Source organism: Talaromyces proteolyticus (assembly GCF_021365285.1).
Source record: "Talaromyces proteolyticus strain PMI_201 chromosome Unknown BGW36scaffold_6, whole genome shotgun sequence".
Taxonomy (NCBI): Eukaryota; Fungi; Ascomycota; class Eurotiomycetes; order Eurotiales; family Trichocomaceae; genus Talaromyces; species Talaromyces proteolyticus.
This window is the reverse complement of record NW_025764282.1, coordinates 403,953-419,099: the sequence shown is the minus strand read 5'-3', so window position 1 is coordinate 419,099 and position 15,147 is coordinate 403,953. Positions and strand designations below refer to the sequence as shown.

Below are 15,147 nucleotides of genomic sequence, written 5' to 3'. Positions count from 1 at the left end.
TAAAATGCAAGGCAAACAAACGGGGCAGGCGATGACAGGCCACGGGTATGAGGGGCCATCGTAAAAATTGGCTCAAAGAGAAATCCACTAGGCGGTCTGTAGGGTGGCGTTCCTTTCATTAAATTATTCAAGAAGCGACAACGTTGTCCAGCAGACGCAGGACAGTTAGAGTTCATCGGTCACCAGCAACAGCAGCCCGCGACTGGCCGGGGAGGTGGTGGAGACCAAGGATCTGCGCCTCCGAAGAATTGAGTCTGCGAATATGACGAAACAAGGGCGAGTGGGACGAGTCTGCGCGAGCCACCGTGTGGTCCCCCAGTCGCCAACCTGCACGCTTCTAGTGTGCTAGTATGCTAGTATGCTAGTCGGCCACACTCAAACATGAATGCAGCAAATGGCTCGTTGCATGCACGCCTGCAGAGTGCAGGCTGCACGCGGCAATGTGGCCCTAGGCGGGATCTGTAATTGGGGAGGGGATGGTGGGGTGGAGGGCAAAAAGAAGACGTGATTTGCAGATCACCCGCTCGCATGCAAAGTAAACTGAACCAAACGATGCTCAGGTTACGATGACGAACAAGACGGACAATCGCTCGGTGTTGTCTTCCCAGCAGCCAGAACAAGCTGTGCGAGGGTGTATTGAGCGCGGGACGTACGGGGTTGATGGCACGACATAACAATCAAGCCCGACACATCACGCAGTTTCCACTGGAGCCGGGTCCGATAAGCAAACAGACCCGGCCCGGGAAGTATCGAGTGGATTCTTCCGCAGCACTTGCTTGCATTTTAATGAGGTCAAGGGACCGGGGACCAGGGCCGGGTGGTCGAGGCGACGGTTCAGAACAGCAATAGGCAACAATCGGACAATAACAGGACCATAATAGAACAGAATAGATAATAATGGAGACGCAACAGGGTACAGCAACAGGAAAGATGAAAGACCTTGGCTTACCTTGCAAATGATGATGCAATCAATGGGGATATCGGACAGTATGGATGATTGCGTCACAGTCCCACGAACAATACGAACAAGCCAGACACTGAAGGGCGTGTTGATCGGTGTTATGTAGTTTGTCGATTGTCGATTGACGGTTGTAGTTTGAATTTAGCGCTGTCAATGGCAGACAGACAAATGTAAATGTCTTCGTAGTCAGGGCAAGTCGTCGGTCGTACCCACGAGGAAGGCAGGCAGCGGCCGAATGCTTCTGTGTTCCGAGTCGCGGATTGCCAGGTGGTGGTGACTGGGCAGGTGTGCGGTCGCCAATAGCCCGCTGCAAGGACAGGTGATGCTGGAGAGTCGGCTCGGCGAGGATGTGGGAATGTGAGAGTTGTTTGCAGGGTGCAGGAGCGTGATGTGCAGCAGAGTCAGAATAATAAGAATACGATTAAGATGGCTTCCCCTCTCCAGGCAGTTCCTATAGCAGACTAGCCTAGTTTGACTTTTAGGGCGGCTGCTCTGCCTAGTGCGAGGCTAGCGCGCTAGGGTGTTTGAGGCAGACGGATCCTGCCTGGTTGTTGGCGGGTCTGTTGTTAGTTGTTAATAACTGTATTAACTACGTTACTTATTAGCTATTATGTAACTGGCCTAGCGTGGGACAGAAAGAAATACTCGAGTGGCCGCAGATCTCGCTAGTTGGTGGCCAGCTGGGGCGGATCGCGATAATTTATACGCTGGATCATTTGCAATAGGGCACGCACGGAAAACTTGACTCGCCGGGTACGCAGAATAATTCAGCCATAAGAGTGCAGATTGGAATATGAAACGAAATAAGGGAGGAATAACAGTAGATACGAGAATACTGCTGGAGCATACGATGGGTGGAGACAGGAGACTACGGGAATACGGATATATTACCAAAATTACGCGAGCCCCGTGTCCAGCGAGTCAGGCGACGCGCAAACTTCGCGGGCCAATTAGATACAGGAACGGACTAGTGGCTGACGTCGGTGGCTGGCCACAGCCCTTTCCAGAAGGCCCACCGAAGGCTAGCGAAGGCGACGAGAACCCCTGTCGAATCACCGCCGAAGGAGCCTATCTGCCGCCCACAAATCAGCGCAGGCCAGGCTCGCTGGTGCCCTGGATGTCACGCCGTTACCGTAACTTACGCGACCAAGACCAGGGGGCCAGCCAATCATGTCCGGCGGGCGTGGGGTCTGAGATGGCATAATTGACTAGAATTATTAATTCATTATTAATGCCGTGTGCCTGTTCACCGTAAGATCAAGTCTTGGATATAATCGGTGCATCACTGTGTAGTGATTGTCTATTCATCTCTGCTTTGATTGCTGTGCGATATTGATTGATAAGACGATTCATCATATACACTAAAAGCCTGTAAATAATAATAATAATATTATTATTATTATTATTATTATTATAATTTTATTATATTACGCGATTGCCGGTATTTGCCACGCCGGGATAGATCGCAAGCCGACGCAAGGGCTTCTAGCGTCCTTCTAACGTCGCTTCTAGCCGGCTTCTTTGCATTTTCTAGAAGCCTGCCTAGTTCCGCTGCCCCACTGCCAACCCCCACTGCCACCACTTCCTTCCACGCTTCACCCTGATCTCGCTTGTTAACGTCCATTGTCCAATGTCCATATTTCTCAAGCTGCCCCAACCCGAAGGATCCCTCGATCAGACGTCTATCGTGTCATGAGATTACCACCACCACCCAAGTCTAGAACCCAGCCAACAAACACTCACCTCGGTCTGGGTTAGGCAGAACCGCCACAGTCAGCAAACCCACCAAACCTAATCATGCGCTGGCCACAACGCTAAAAACTTCCGAAGAGGCGTTTCTTGTCATGCCCAGCACGCATCCAACATGTCAAAATCCTAACCAACAAATCCTTACTTCCAATACTCCCAATGGTGGACCTCCAATCCTTCCAGCTCTCAAACAGTCAAAGAGTCAAAAAGGCAGGACAAGTCTCTTCGTAAAATTCTACCAATATGGAACAAGACCCCGTCGTTCTGTTAGCCTGCTCCATAGTCTTTCCGACTCTTTCATCCGCCACTTTGCCAGCACCCACTAGCAAATCCAACGAACTAATCATAATACCTCAAGTGGTGGCCGTTGCCCACCGAATATCTAGTTAGAGGCTTAGAGCCGTGCGGGTATCAGATGTCGCTAGGCGAGCTCTTTCAACAATAATGAGATCTCGGGCTAAAAATAAGACATTTGCTGTTTACGTGGGTGGTTGCTCTCATCACTATCAACAATGACAAACTCTTCAAAGCCCGGGTGAGTCAGGTCGTGTATCGGGTGCACCGACGTTCTCCGGAAGCTGGTGTGGGACTATGTCCGGTCGACAACGTTAAGAATAAGACTGCCTATGATTGCTCGACGAGCATACGTATACATTTCTTTTCTGTTCTAGAAGGGTAGCCACGTTGACAGCCGTTCCAAGGAATTACTCTTCTTAGTTTAGCTACACCGGAAATTAATGTTCTAGACTTGAGCTAGAGGTACTAAACGACAATGGAGGATAGTTCGAGGCTCCGAGCAGCAAACCCGTCTAGGCTTAAAGAAGAAATCTGAAGGAAGGAAAGAAGGAACAGGAAAAATTTTAGAGCCCCCCCCGATATTAGCATGAGTAGCATGAGTGAGGGATGCAAACCCGGGGGCGGAGTCCACGAGACGTCCTGCCAACCTTGGGCACGCAATGGTAATTCTTCACGTCTCACATAGCCATTTTAATATTATTTTATGCCATGGTCTAGGCTATGCATTCAGCATCGGAACGCGGAACGCAATCCAACCGGCCATAGGCAACATACATGGAAAATCACCAGGCTATAGCAAGTCTAGCCTACTACTTAACAAAGGAGAAAAATGTTCAGTGCCCTGCGTACTCTTTCGGAAGTTAAATTTCTCAAATCGGAGTACTCCGTAGGGAGCAAGCAGATTTCGCGGAAGGATTCCCGGTAAGCCCTACGATTAACGATCGAAAAGTTTGGAATGGGGGCCAAACCAGTCTCCAAGCCAAAGCCCCAAAGTAACGTAGGACTTGAACAAGCGCTTTCCAATTTTTGGTACGTTGTTTATTTTTGTAGACGGGTACCTTTTTTTCTCTCATTTTCCGTCAACTAAGGGCCAACTGGTATGGTTACTCCAGATCCTGAAATGGGGTGGGATGAATTTCTATATTTAATTAGTCGTTATTTTCCTTCATCTCGAAAAAGATCATGTTAAACTTTCCATCTTTTGACCTTAGAATATTCCGTCCGTCTTCTTCTACCACCTGTTATTGTAATTGATCACGTAAATTTAAACGGTGCATCTCGATTGTTGCTATGCTGTGCAATATATTTTCGAATCGCTTGCCAGCGTAACGCAAATCAGTCAACATTCTAATACTCATATTCGTATGAGTCCCTATTCTAATGTCGTACGAGTCTCTGCCTCACAGAATCAAAACAAGCTCTCTCCACTTGGCTATTCTGCACAGTCGATCATCTAAGCAGATCCCATTGAACCATGCTAGGGAAGGATTCAGGTCCTTGTCGACTAACGGTAACATAGGATTTGATGGTTAAAGAATCCAAAGAGTCAAAGACCGATCATCTGGAACGTCTCGGCAAAGCTCTAGCATTTAAGCATGGGGGGGGGGGGGTTTGCTTTCTTTCCCAGTAATATAATAAAATGGAGCTTGCAAGGTTGATGGATCCTGGATTTTAGGGTCTAGAAATCCTGTTGTGACTTGATTGCCCCATTCCTGTCGTGCAACACGACGTAATAATGCCACATACCCAATTTTATAACTAGACATGAAAATGGACGACGTAATTATTGACCTGAAATCCTTCTAGCCCCATTCCAAATGACAGAAGCTCGTGAATTGACTGCAACGTACACTGTATTCTGTTCGTCTGCGTGTCTTCATTAGGAATCATGTCAAGAGGATCAAATTAGTACAATTGCCTGCCCATTCCGGTTCGGTGCATATGCAGCCACAGGAGCTTATTCGCTGGGATTGTTTGTTATGTGTCTTCCAATTTTTCCGGTGCATAAAGTGATATTTATTTCCTGGCATTCTGCTACCACCTGTTGCATATATGTCAATGGAAGGTTTTATGCATGATTCAATATTGAGAAACCTGCAGAACAATAGTGTTCTGTGTGATTTTGGAGCTGTCACATGCAGATGCCACTATAAGACGGGGTTACAGGTATTATGGGCAAGGAATTATTTTATTCTTGGGTAGCGCTGATACGTCACATATAAGATAGACATGAAGATCTTATCAGTTGACATGTCAATTATTTGTGATATCAACTAGGGTATATTGCTGCTATTCATGGTACGCATAATAATCTATGGGGCGTATTATTGAATCTCCTATAAGCAAATATCGCAGTCTGCACTGTGTGCGAGATTTTATGTCATACTAGACTCCGACTCTGCTAAACGATAGACTGCAATTAAATCATATATGCAAGGTAATTGCACAATCATTGTGCTACCGTATAGGTTATCGATTATATCAAACAGCATGGCCATGTGGGCTGCTGTCTTCTATTTCCAGGCTTGACGGATAATAGACAGACCATTCTGATACATGTGAATACCACTGAAGTTGGTGAGCGGCCATTCATAAATACATGTACTCTATAGCGTGTCAAGGCACTTAGACCTCTACAGTATTATGTTGGTAGACTTGGACATTCTGTTTTCTGTAGCATTAAAATATTACTTCACCCAAATAAAACATTGAATATATAACTGTTCATCCAAAGTGAGTGCTATATTAATAACATTGAAACGTTTGACATCGATATTTGTTAGGTGCAAAGCAATTAATGCAGTTTAAGCTGTAAACTAGTATATTAGTTGTGGATAAAATTTTTCTTTCTTCTAGCTACTTTGATCTCCCCATCATTGTTCTTTATCTGAATATGCTGTAATATCTACTGTTAATTGGGTTTTGTGTAGTATTTATATATAACCAAGCACCATACATCTTCCATATTCAAATTAACAGAGGATGAGATGAATATGTATGTACATGTAGCAAATATTGGGCGATTCGACAGGCTGACGTACTCCCATGATGACCGGAGCCACCTATATATAACCTTTATTAGAAAAGATGCCGTCTATATTTCATGTTATAACTTGCCCAAGAAGACCATGAGTAAGTCTTATTATTGTTCCCATGATATCGATTAACATACATCATAATTAACATCAATTGATGAATAACATTTGAAGCTTCTTGTAATGTTACCAATTGGAGTACGGGGTTAGGAATTTCAAATAATATGATATCACTTGACGCCCAGTTTGATATGTTGACCAACATTAAACCTCTTTTATTAACTATCCTATTGAAACAACAGTTTCGTGATAAATAGACACACCGTCCTTCTAAACGAAAAAGAAAAGATTGCAATAAGCTCTGACCGTCCCCATTCTCGCCTTTACCCACCGCCCTTCACTTTTTGCCTTATCTCAACCTCATCACTTGGACGGGATTGGGCACTGTGTTGATACATATTTAAACACAGTTGATGTTCGGCATGTGCTTGTAATCTTCTTCACTTCCACTCGACTTGCATATTCCAGCATTAGATAATTGATGGTGGTAAAGGAAAAAGAGGATCGGAAAAGAAGGAAATTAAAACTAGAAATACGCTCCAACGTTCGCCGTTCCAGAATGTATAGCGCCACAAATGAGTGATATAAAGCAGGCAGTAGGCAATCGATAGAGGGGAAAAAAGAAAAAGAAACGCTTATGCTGCAGCTTGACAAAATGATGGTAAGAAAAGTCAAGACGGCGATGATTGTTTGTGTATACGATCTTGATGTACTCCTTATACAGCATGCGAATGATTTTCAGTACCATGTGCAAGTTATGATCCGACTGAGAGGATGGGAAATCAATAACAGAAAAGTGGCTGCAAAATTCCATCATGGCCGTGCCGTCGTAAAGCGAGTATTCCCGTGCAAAATTTGATAGGATAACGATTATGAAAGACCAACGAAACCAAGACAACGGGTGGGAATACGTCTTTGGAACGCATGGTCGAACACTGGGGCTTAACAACGTAAACCCCACGGTGACAGAAGACGAGAACCAGTAGCTAATCTCTCAACCTATAGTCGATATGATTAGCATGATGGCTGATGGTTTCAAGACTTCCGACCCGTACCGCAGCACAGTGCTCTGACAGCTTTCTGGAAGAAGGTGGGCTCCGGCTCATTGGCTCCCTGCAGACCCGACAGTTGTTGCGTGTTCGGGACTGTTTGGTTGTTCGGGCTAGCTAGACGGCCTGGAAGATTAGCATTCGAGTTTTGGAATTGAGCCTGTGTGGACGCTGCGGGCGTGCCACTCTCAAGCCCCCCTGTCGGCCCGCCTTGACGTTTTCCTTGAGGAACGCCGGAGGCGTTTGGTCGATCGCGCGACTTCCCGACTCCGGGTCTTCCTGGAGACGGTGGAGGGGGCTGCGCGGCGTTTAAACGGTCGGCCGTGATGCCGGGTCTTCCGCTCTGACGTGCAGGTGTACCGTGAATATCGCGGGATGATGAGTTTTGTACTTGGTTGCTAGCATGTCCATAGTGTTGCGACGAGTATGATTTGTATTCCCAGCCTCTCCCATTGTTCAGTTTCATCCAGTCATACTCTCCGTCCTCTACTTCGCCTGTGTTTTTCAAGGCTTGGGTGAAGAGATCTCTAAGGTAGTCGTAGTCTGGCGTATCTTCGAAACCAAGGTTTCGCACGTACGAGAGGTACTTGTTAAATTCCTCTAGAAAGTGATATTTAGTATTTCCTTAGGGGAAGCCAACTAGAGAGGTTCTTACCTGGATAGCCATCGCAGAGGTCCTTGATTGCTGTAGTTTGCTTCTTCTCGCCAATTTTTTCATACTTTTGTTTATTGGTAGCAGCCTTGAGTCCTTGCCATGGAAGGCCACCCCGGAGGAAGTACAAGAAGACGTGGCCCAAAGCTTCCAAGTCGTCTCTTCGCGATTGCTCACGTCCAAGGTGAGTATTGATACTCATGTAACGAGCAGTACCAGACAGGGACTTCCTCTCACGGTACGGGATGTGCTGTTTGGTTTTGGGGTCGCGATACTGCTTGGCCATACCGAAATCCACGACATGAATGACATTGGCGGCCTTGCTGCCCGGTCGGCCGATCAGGAAATTGTCTGGTTTGATGTCCCGATAGATCAAATTCTTCTCGTGGATCGTTTGGACACGGGAAAGCTAATGAAGTGAGCACAAATTCGATGGACGAGGATATACCAACTTACCATCTGTTTTGCCACCATGACAACAGTCTTGATTGAGAAGCGACGGTTGCAGTGATCGAAAAGATCCTCGAGACTGGGCCCAAGGAGATCGATCACCAGGATGTTGTGGAGACCTTCCTGACCAAAGTAGTAGACGTTTGGAATTCCGGCTAAGAACACAATCAGTGATGAACAAACGTAAACGAACACCCTACTTACGGCATCCGACCAAGATCTTATAAGTACGGTATTCATCACGAAGCTGAGGAGCATCGCTCTTCCGCGGTTCCTAATACTCGGTTAACGTGATCACCATCGGGATCGGCAAGCAGCACACGTACAAACTTGATAGCGACTTGTTGGCTGTTCAAAAGATTTGTACCCTCGAAAATCACACCAAAAGAGCCCTCACCAATTTTCTTGCCGACTCGATAGTGGACTCCGACAACGTTGGATGAGGAGGATGCCATGGCGAAAAATGTTCAATGCAACACGATGGGGCTGACGAATGGGCTAAGGGCGAAGCGAGTTATTCTATATCTGTTTGACAAAGAGTCAGCATTGGGTATTGAATATCGAATATTAAATCGGTTGGTCAACCATAGCGGATCCAATCCGACCGGCTGACGCCGCTGTGCCTGCCAACATACCTGTGACAGCGTGCCTAGTTCGATTGCGGCAGCACACCGTCTCCCATCGAGCAAGACCTCAGGTGACGGATGGCAATTGAATTCGACCCAAGAAAATACTTTTCGTGAGCCCCCTGATTGGGCGGCTGAGAGGATTGGACGGGGAAAAGCTGGTCGAAAGGTGGTGTCGTGTTTGCTGGGCCGGGAGGACACGCGTGAGAGGTGGGTGAGCTGGTTTAGGGGGGTGGATTGGCTGAGGAAACGGGATCCTGATGAGAGCAGGCTGGGCTGACCAGCTGCGCGGTAGACGGATGACCGCTCTGGGATGGGCGGTGGAGAGTAGCTGGAGGACAGCAAAGGAGAAGGAAGGGGAAGGGGAAGGGGACGGGGACGGGGATAGTCGAGGAGAGCAGAGAGAGAAGACAGGATGAGGAGGTGAGAGCAGCCAGTCGTGCGGTCGTGATTAGCGGCAGTGGCCGTGGCAGTAGTTACTTAGTGCTATCAGTGAGGCTTTGCCTGTGGAAGGGGCTGACCTGCGTTAGGCTGGCGGGTAGAAGGGCTGCTTAGCACTAACACACCACTCACTCTATCACGCACCGCCCACAATAACTGTCGTCGCCAGATAATGCATCGCACATCACCATTTTTATTTTTAATTATTGCTAGGTACGTCCTATTGCTACCGGGAACCCCATACGGGGTGGCAATAATTCCCCCCAGGGGATTTCGACCGTTCCTCGAGTCTCCCAGCCTGCTTTGTCCGGCCGGCCGCTAGCAGTACCAATGGCACTTCGAGTATCGCCTTGAAAAATGGATACGTTACGAGCCTTTACGGGGCGCTACCATCCTCCCACAGTGGAGGGCCGCTGGCCTGGACTTTGGCTCCTGGGGGGGGGGGGGGGTGGAGATGAACTCGGTTGTTACGAGTGAGTCTCTTGGAATGCTGCCAAAACAGACAGCTCGCAGACAGAACTGCCTGGATTATACGTACCGGAGAAATTGTTCGAGTAATGATATGATACGACCAAATGCCACGCTAGACTGCTCTCCGTTAGCTTTCACTGCCCCCTGGCGTTGGCTGCTGAAGATCCAGGCTAATCCTTCCAAACGGCGTGGCACGATGCAAAGTCGAACTGGTAAACACAAGTGTGCCACTTCGTCGTTATGGCTATAGCCAGATGCTGCGAGAGGTTATACAAGTATCAAGCAACAAGAGCAATAATATTTAGCTCTAAAATAATCCTGCTTACTTGCAAGAAGTATCACGGCATGCCGTACTCCGAGCGTATCTGGCGGTGCGATGGACGAAAGGGCCGATCCTCCAATCCCCCGAGACCTGGGCAGTTAATAGTACTTGATAGGCCCTCAGCCTGTTCTTGTCCTCAACAACGAGTTAGTTTGTTCCGCTAACTGATCATCGACCATAGTTTCTGAACAAATACAAGCCGATTGGCTCGTAATCGTGACTTCATGGTCCACGTGCCATCATAGTACCTAGTAATATCACCTACATATGTAGTCTTATATGGTATCAGCACATGTGGATGTACATTGTGCGATTGTAGTGCTACATATTGATGTTCAGCAGATACATGTAAGTGCAGGCAAATGCAATTCGTCCATAGTCGACAACGAATCTATCAACTACAAAACCGCTACAGCTCATCTGCAGATACATCTTCAGCTTCACTGCCGAGCTCGTTCTTAACCAAGTCTTCAGCGTCATCTGCGCCTTCCTCATCCTCTCCACCACCGTCTTCGTCATCATCGCCATCTTCTTCCTCACTGCTAGATCCGCTACCATCGCTGTCAGCATCGCTGCCTGGATCGTAGTCTTCTTCCTCTTCATCTTCTTGATCTTCCAGTTCGCGCTCAGCCTTCTGAAGCTCACTTTCCTCCACTTCACCAGCGGCAGCTTCCTCTTCGCCTTTCAGAAGATTGACATTGTATTTCTTGGCCCTTCTAGCCTCTGCTAAGCTTGCGTCTTGTAGCCCATGTCGCTTAATGTACTCATCGATACCGGCGAAATCCGCCTGATCAATCATCGAAAACTCGATCTCTTGAGGTTCCTGTGTAGAATCGGCACGGGTGGTGATGTTGAGGTTGAATGTTCGTTGAAGAACAGAAGTATACGAGATCGATTCGATGTTTTCGAACGAAAAGAACAAGAGGGGTTTCTTGAATCCGAACAGAATACCACTAGACAGAAAGAACAAATAGCCTAGGCGTATTGTTAGCTGCCACAGAATCTAGTAAAAAACAAAGTAAATGGTAGACAAAATGACGCACCATCTTTGCTGCCCTTGTGGGCTTTCACATGATATGCTTTCTCGCCCTTACGATGTGCCTCAGGCGTGGCACTCACAAACTCTCGCTCGGTTGGTCGAATGACTTTGGTTTGTCCAAGAATACCATCAAGCATACGCCTTATTAGAGCTTCTCCGGGCTCGTCTCCTGCAACACGCTGCCCATTCCCTGTGAATGCCGCCTTAGGTGGCCCGTCGGAAACCGTCCACACCATCGATTCCAGAACCGACTGACCGTCAGGTACTGGTGTGACACCATCGCCGTACTTAGGTATAACACAAAAGTTGAATTGACGCTGAGCTTTTTCGGGAACGGGAAGACAAAGAACGTGTTCTGCTCATGGTGATTGTCATTAGCAATGGTTTACTACCGAATTTCCAATTATTTTACTCACGTATATCTTGTATTGGAATGCCGAATTCAATGCTCTGAGAAGTTTGATTCCTGGCGCGGAGGTAGCCGCCTGCAGCTGTCATCTCCAGCGTCAATTTTTTACGTTGAGGAGCCGCAAAGGATATATCTTGAACATAAAACTGCAGCGGAGCATCTTTTGCATCGACGCTCGTCCCAGGTTTCCCGTTCTCCAATTTTCGTTTCTTCGCGAGCGGTTGGTCCGCTTCTAGTTGTTGAGTTGAATTACTGTTCTGACTCTGTAGGCGCGATTGCAGTGCTGATGTGTATTGCGCGATATCTTGAAAGAGCGCTCCATGCTCGGGAGATACATCTAAGCCATGAAAATTAGACAGAGGTTGAATAATACCGAGGGACTCTGGGAAACTTACTGATCGCATCGTAGACACGTTTTTTTAATGATAGATCAGCTGCAAAGGCATTGTCAATGACCGCGTAATTTACCGCCGTTGCGGGCTGGGGAGTCGTTGTGTCCACGACCGAGAAGGCCGATGGGCCATTTGAGGAGTTAATGGCAGCAAAGGCCATTATGATACACGCCTCGTAGAAGTGGCCTTTGACTTATTGCCGATTATTGTAGAAGTGATGGGAAAGGTGAACTCGTTCGCGGCGCGTTGTTAGGTTGTAAATCTTTCCCCTTGGCGGCCGGAAATCATTGAATTTAATATCAATGACGGGGACGCTGCCGCTCAAACAAAGATACGCAAACCAGTCTAAACCACGGCTTTCATTACGGGAAGAGGGTAGGTAATGAACTTGATTATATTTTGTAAAGTGAAATACAATTTATCTATAATACACGCTTTGATAGAAAGTGAGAACTATCCTATGACTTGCTTGAGGGCTTTGCGCCTGGCGAGATCCATGGCCGATCTTGTTTCCGAATTTCCATTGATGAAATTGGCAATGAAAGAGGTGGTTTCCTGGCTCATTATGTAGTTCCCGTGCTTGTCTAGTTTTGCCTTTCTTGCTTCGGCCTTCTGGGCGGCACGATGGAGCTTGAGCTCGCCTTGAGGAGTCAGCAATGTCCTAGACTGGAGGTATTCCTGTTGAAGATCCTCCATTTCCTTTTCTGAAACCCATTCTGGGTCGTGACGTTTTCGGTATTTCGAGTACTTGTTCCTGAGTTCGTCCATAATGCTGCTTTCAAAGGGAGCGTATTTAAGTGTCGGCTCCCACGTTTCGTGTTCAACCTCACGACGAAGACTGTCTGCTTCTGTGTCTTTGAACTTATTATCGACAACATGCTCGCGTGGCCACGGAATGGGTATATCCTCTCCCGCAATATACCTGGTGTGTTTTGGAGTGTCCTCATTAGTTTGCTCCAGGAATGGCGCACCTCCGTACACGTGCTCGGCAATCGCTTCGTAGGGGACGCCATCTTCTTCTAACGTAACGACGAGGCGAACATCATCGATAGGGAGGGATAGCTCCATAGTTGTGAAGTTGTTCTCCACTTGGGATGCTTTTTTAGCCCAGTCCGGTATGTAAACATGAGCCTGATAAGTAATCCATGTTAACCTCATATTGAAACACTGGGAGGGGGGAAGACATTTATACCAAATTGTTATTTCTGAGCTGAATGGTTTCCGTGGTAAGGTCGACAGCTGAAACTTCACAGATCTTTCCTTGATCTGGCCCTTTAAGGAGACATACACGATCTCCTTTTGCAATGTTGATATAGCGTCTTCGTAGGTGCTCAGGGATGACTGCAAATTGCACATCGGCTGAGTCTAGTGACCCGTAATATCCCTCTTCTAGCCCCGAATCACGCTTCGGTGCTAGAGGGCCTCTCAGCCAGTCTTCTCGTCGGTTGAGCCTAGCATTTTTCTCTCTTTTGTTCCTTGCATTCTGGCCTTGCGTTTGATGCTGAATCAGGGTTTTGACATCTTCGCGTCGTTTATTTTTTTCGAGGATAGTTGCCTTCCGCTTAGCTTGATTCTTTGCCAAAACAGTACGGCGTATGACCCTCTGCATTTTCCTTGGAGGGAACTCAAGTGTCCTGAGTGGTCGTTGTTGCTCGTCGCTGTACCTGACTGCTCGGCATCGCCAGAAAATTGACCGGCGCTACTGAAGTCGTATCACGTGATCGGCGGCATTACAATTACATGCGCCGATTTATTGATTATTCTTATGCGTATAACTTTCTAAGACTACTGTTCCTTATCACCGTGGTTTTGCTAGTAGTATTACGCATTGGTAAGGACTGCCGTTGAATTTCGGCTTGGATTCCGTATGCAATAACAAGGCGTCCTATTTCCTAGTTTACAACTGCGTCGATACGATGCGTGGACGATCAATCGAGACTATTTGATACTGGCGTTGCATGACCTATGATTTTATCAGTAATACAGTTATTATCTGAGCGATGGCACCAATCGTAACATGACAATAACATAGGAGGCTTCTTGATTCTGCTGTTGCACCGCCACGGCTTGTTGCGTGATAGTTGTATATGTCCCAGTCCCAAAGCACTGTGATCGCGATTGTTCTTGCTCCTGGCCTCCAATCCATAGCCTAAACCAACAATATTAACCAGCCCCTTGAACAGATAACAACAAGCAGATCAACCGTGACGTCGACATATGAATCTAAGCCTCCAGGCAAAAGTAGCCTTGACACCTGGTCCTGGCGTTGGCGTCCCGCTGTAGCAATAGTAATAGTCGTAGTACGTACGCCAGCAGTGGGACCGGAGACCCGCCCAATAGTAATGCTGATGGCCGTTTAGCTGGCTTATGTACTCCGTATGTATTTTCTTTTTTCTTTTCCCCCTTCTCTTTGTCTTTTCTTTCTTTTTTTTTTCCCTATCTGAAATGTCTTAGCTGGATACACAATAATGTATTATGTGTGTATGACTGTTTACAGATAGAATCACAGATATCTCAGGAGGCAAGCCGCACTAACCTAGCTTGTCAACACCCGGTGTGGCTGCGTCCTCTCGACAGCTCTCATTGGCTCTGGCAGCACTGCTAAGCCACGGCTGGCGTGCGAGAAGGGGGCCGTGTCCATACAGAATCGTGAATGCTCGGGGGCAAGCCACACGTACATAAACATACCGTAGTCGAGCTCAGCCACCGAAAAATACTACAATACCGGTACCTGTTTCAGCTGTGACGGCAGTGCTGAGACGATCATTCTGCAGGCCATTTATTGGCAGATAGTCCACAATAGTGGGTTCTAGACTCACGGGCGGCGGTCACGGTCCTGTCCCGTATTGGTGACGCACATGCGAAACGGCTTTTGCTGTGCAACCGACCCGGAAGAGAGGGAGCCTTGGAGCCTTAGCAGGCAGGCTTCCTGGGCGGGTAGCTAGTAAGCCTCCTGGACCACCGCCTAACTAGTAACCCCCATAACCACTCCCAGTCTCCATCCTCGCTGAGACCTGAATCCATCATTCCATCCTGAAAAGTAGTCCGTATCTCTTTTCACTCTTCATTCTGCTTTCCATCGCCCTCCGACTCTCTTAATAACTAGCTTTTTGATTGATTTTTGCATTTGCGAGCTCGTTCCTCGACTGTAGGTGGCCCTCTTCTTTGCCAACCCCCATTGTCGTTGCAGCTGT

At 47.4% G+C, this 15,147-nt stretch overlaps 4 protein-coding genes across 4 annotated transcripts; all 4 read right to left on the bottom strand.

The window, feature by feature from the left end:
- Positions 1–2,341: 2,341 nt before the first annotated feature.
- BGW36DRAFT_378129 (uncharacterized protein) lies at positions 2,342–2,727 on the bottom strand. Its single transcript, XM_046216072.1, has 2 exons — positions 2,705–2,727; positions 2,342–2,643 (listed from the first exon to the last, which is right to left on the bottom strand). Exon 2 carries the CDS (start codon positions 2,583–2,585, stop codon positions 2,373–2,375), a length of 213 nt encoding a protein of 70 aa, XP_046071874.1. The 5' UTR covers positions 2,586–2,643; positions 2,705–2,727; the 3' UTR covers positions 2,342–2,372.
- A 4,410-nt stretch (positions 2,728–7,137) lies between these two features.
- BGW36DRAFT_295670 (putative casein kinase I) lies at positions 7,138–8,708 on the bottom strand (the record flags this gene model as incomplete). The annotated part of the gene is made up of 5 exons (XM_046211201.1): positions 7,138–7,751; positions 7,807–8,212; positions 8,260–8,408; positions 8,458–8,527; positions 8,580–8,708. The coding sequence occupies 5 exons, from the start codon at positions 8,706–8,708 to the stop codon at positions 7,138–7,140; spliced, it is 1,368 nt and encodes a 455-aa protein (XP_046071873.1).
- A 1,814-nt stretch (positions 8,709–10,522) lies between these two features.
- On the bottom strand, positions 10,523–12,113 carry BGW36DRAFT_427143 (uncharacterized protein; the record flags this gene model as incomplete). Its single annotated transcript, XM_046220369.1, has 4 exons — positions 10,523–11,088; positions 11,157–11,507; positions 11,569–11,898; positions 11,957–12,113. 4 exons carry the CDS (start codon positions 12,111–12,113, stop codon positions 10,523–10,525), a joined length of 1,404 nt encoding a protein of 467 aa, XP_046071872.1.
- Positions 12,114–12,329: 216 nt separating this feature from the next.
- BGW36DRAFT_378115 (uncharacterized protein) lies at positions 12,330–13,671 on the bottom strand. Its single transcript, XM_046216071.1, has 2 exons — positions 13,146–13,671; positions 12,330–13,084 (listed from the first exon to the last, which is right to left on the bottom strand). Exons 1-2 carry the CDS (start codon positions 13,560–13,562, stop codon positions 12,407–12,409), a joined length of 1,095 nt encoding a protein of 364 aa, XP_046071871.1. The 5' UTR covers positions 13,563–13,671; the 3' UTR covers positions 12,330–12,406.
- Positions 13,672–15,147: the final 1,476 nt, after the last annotated feature.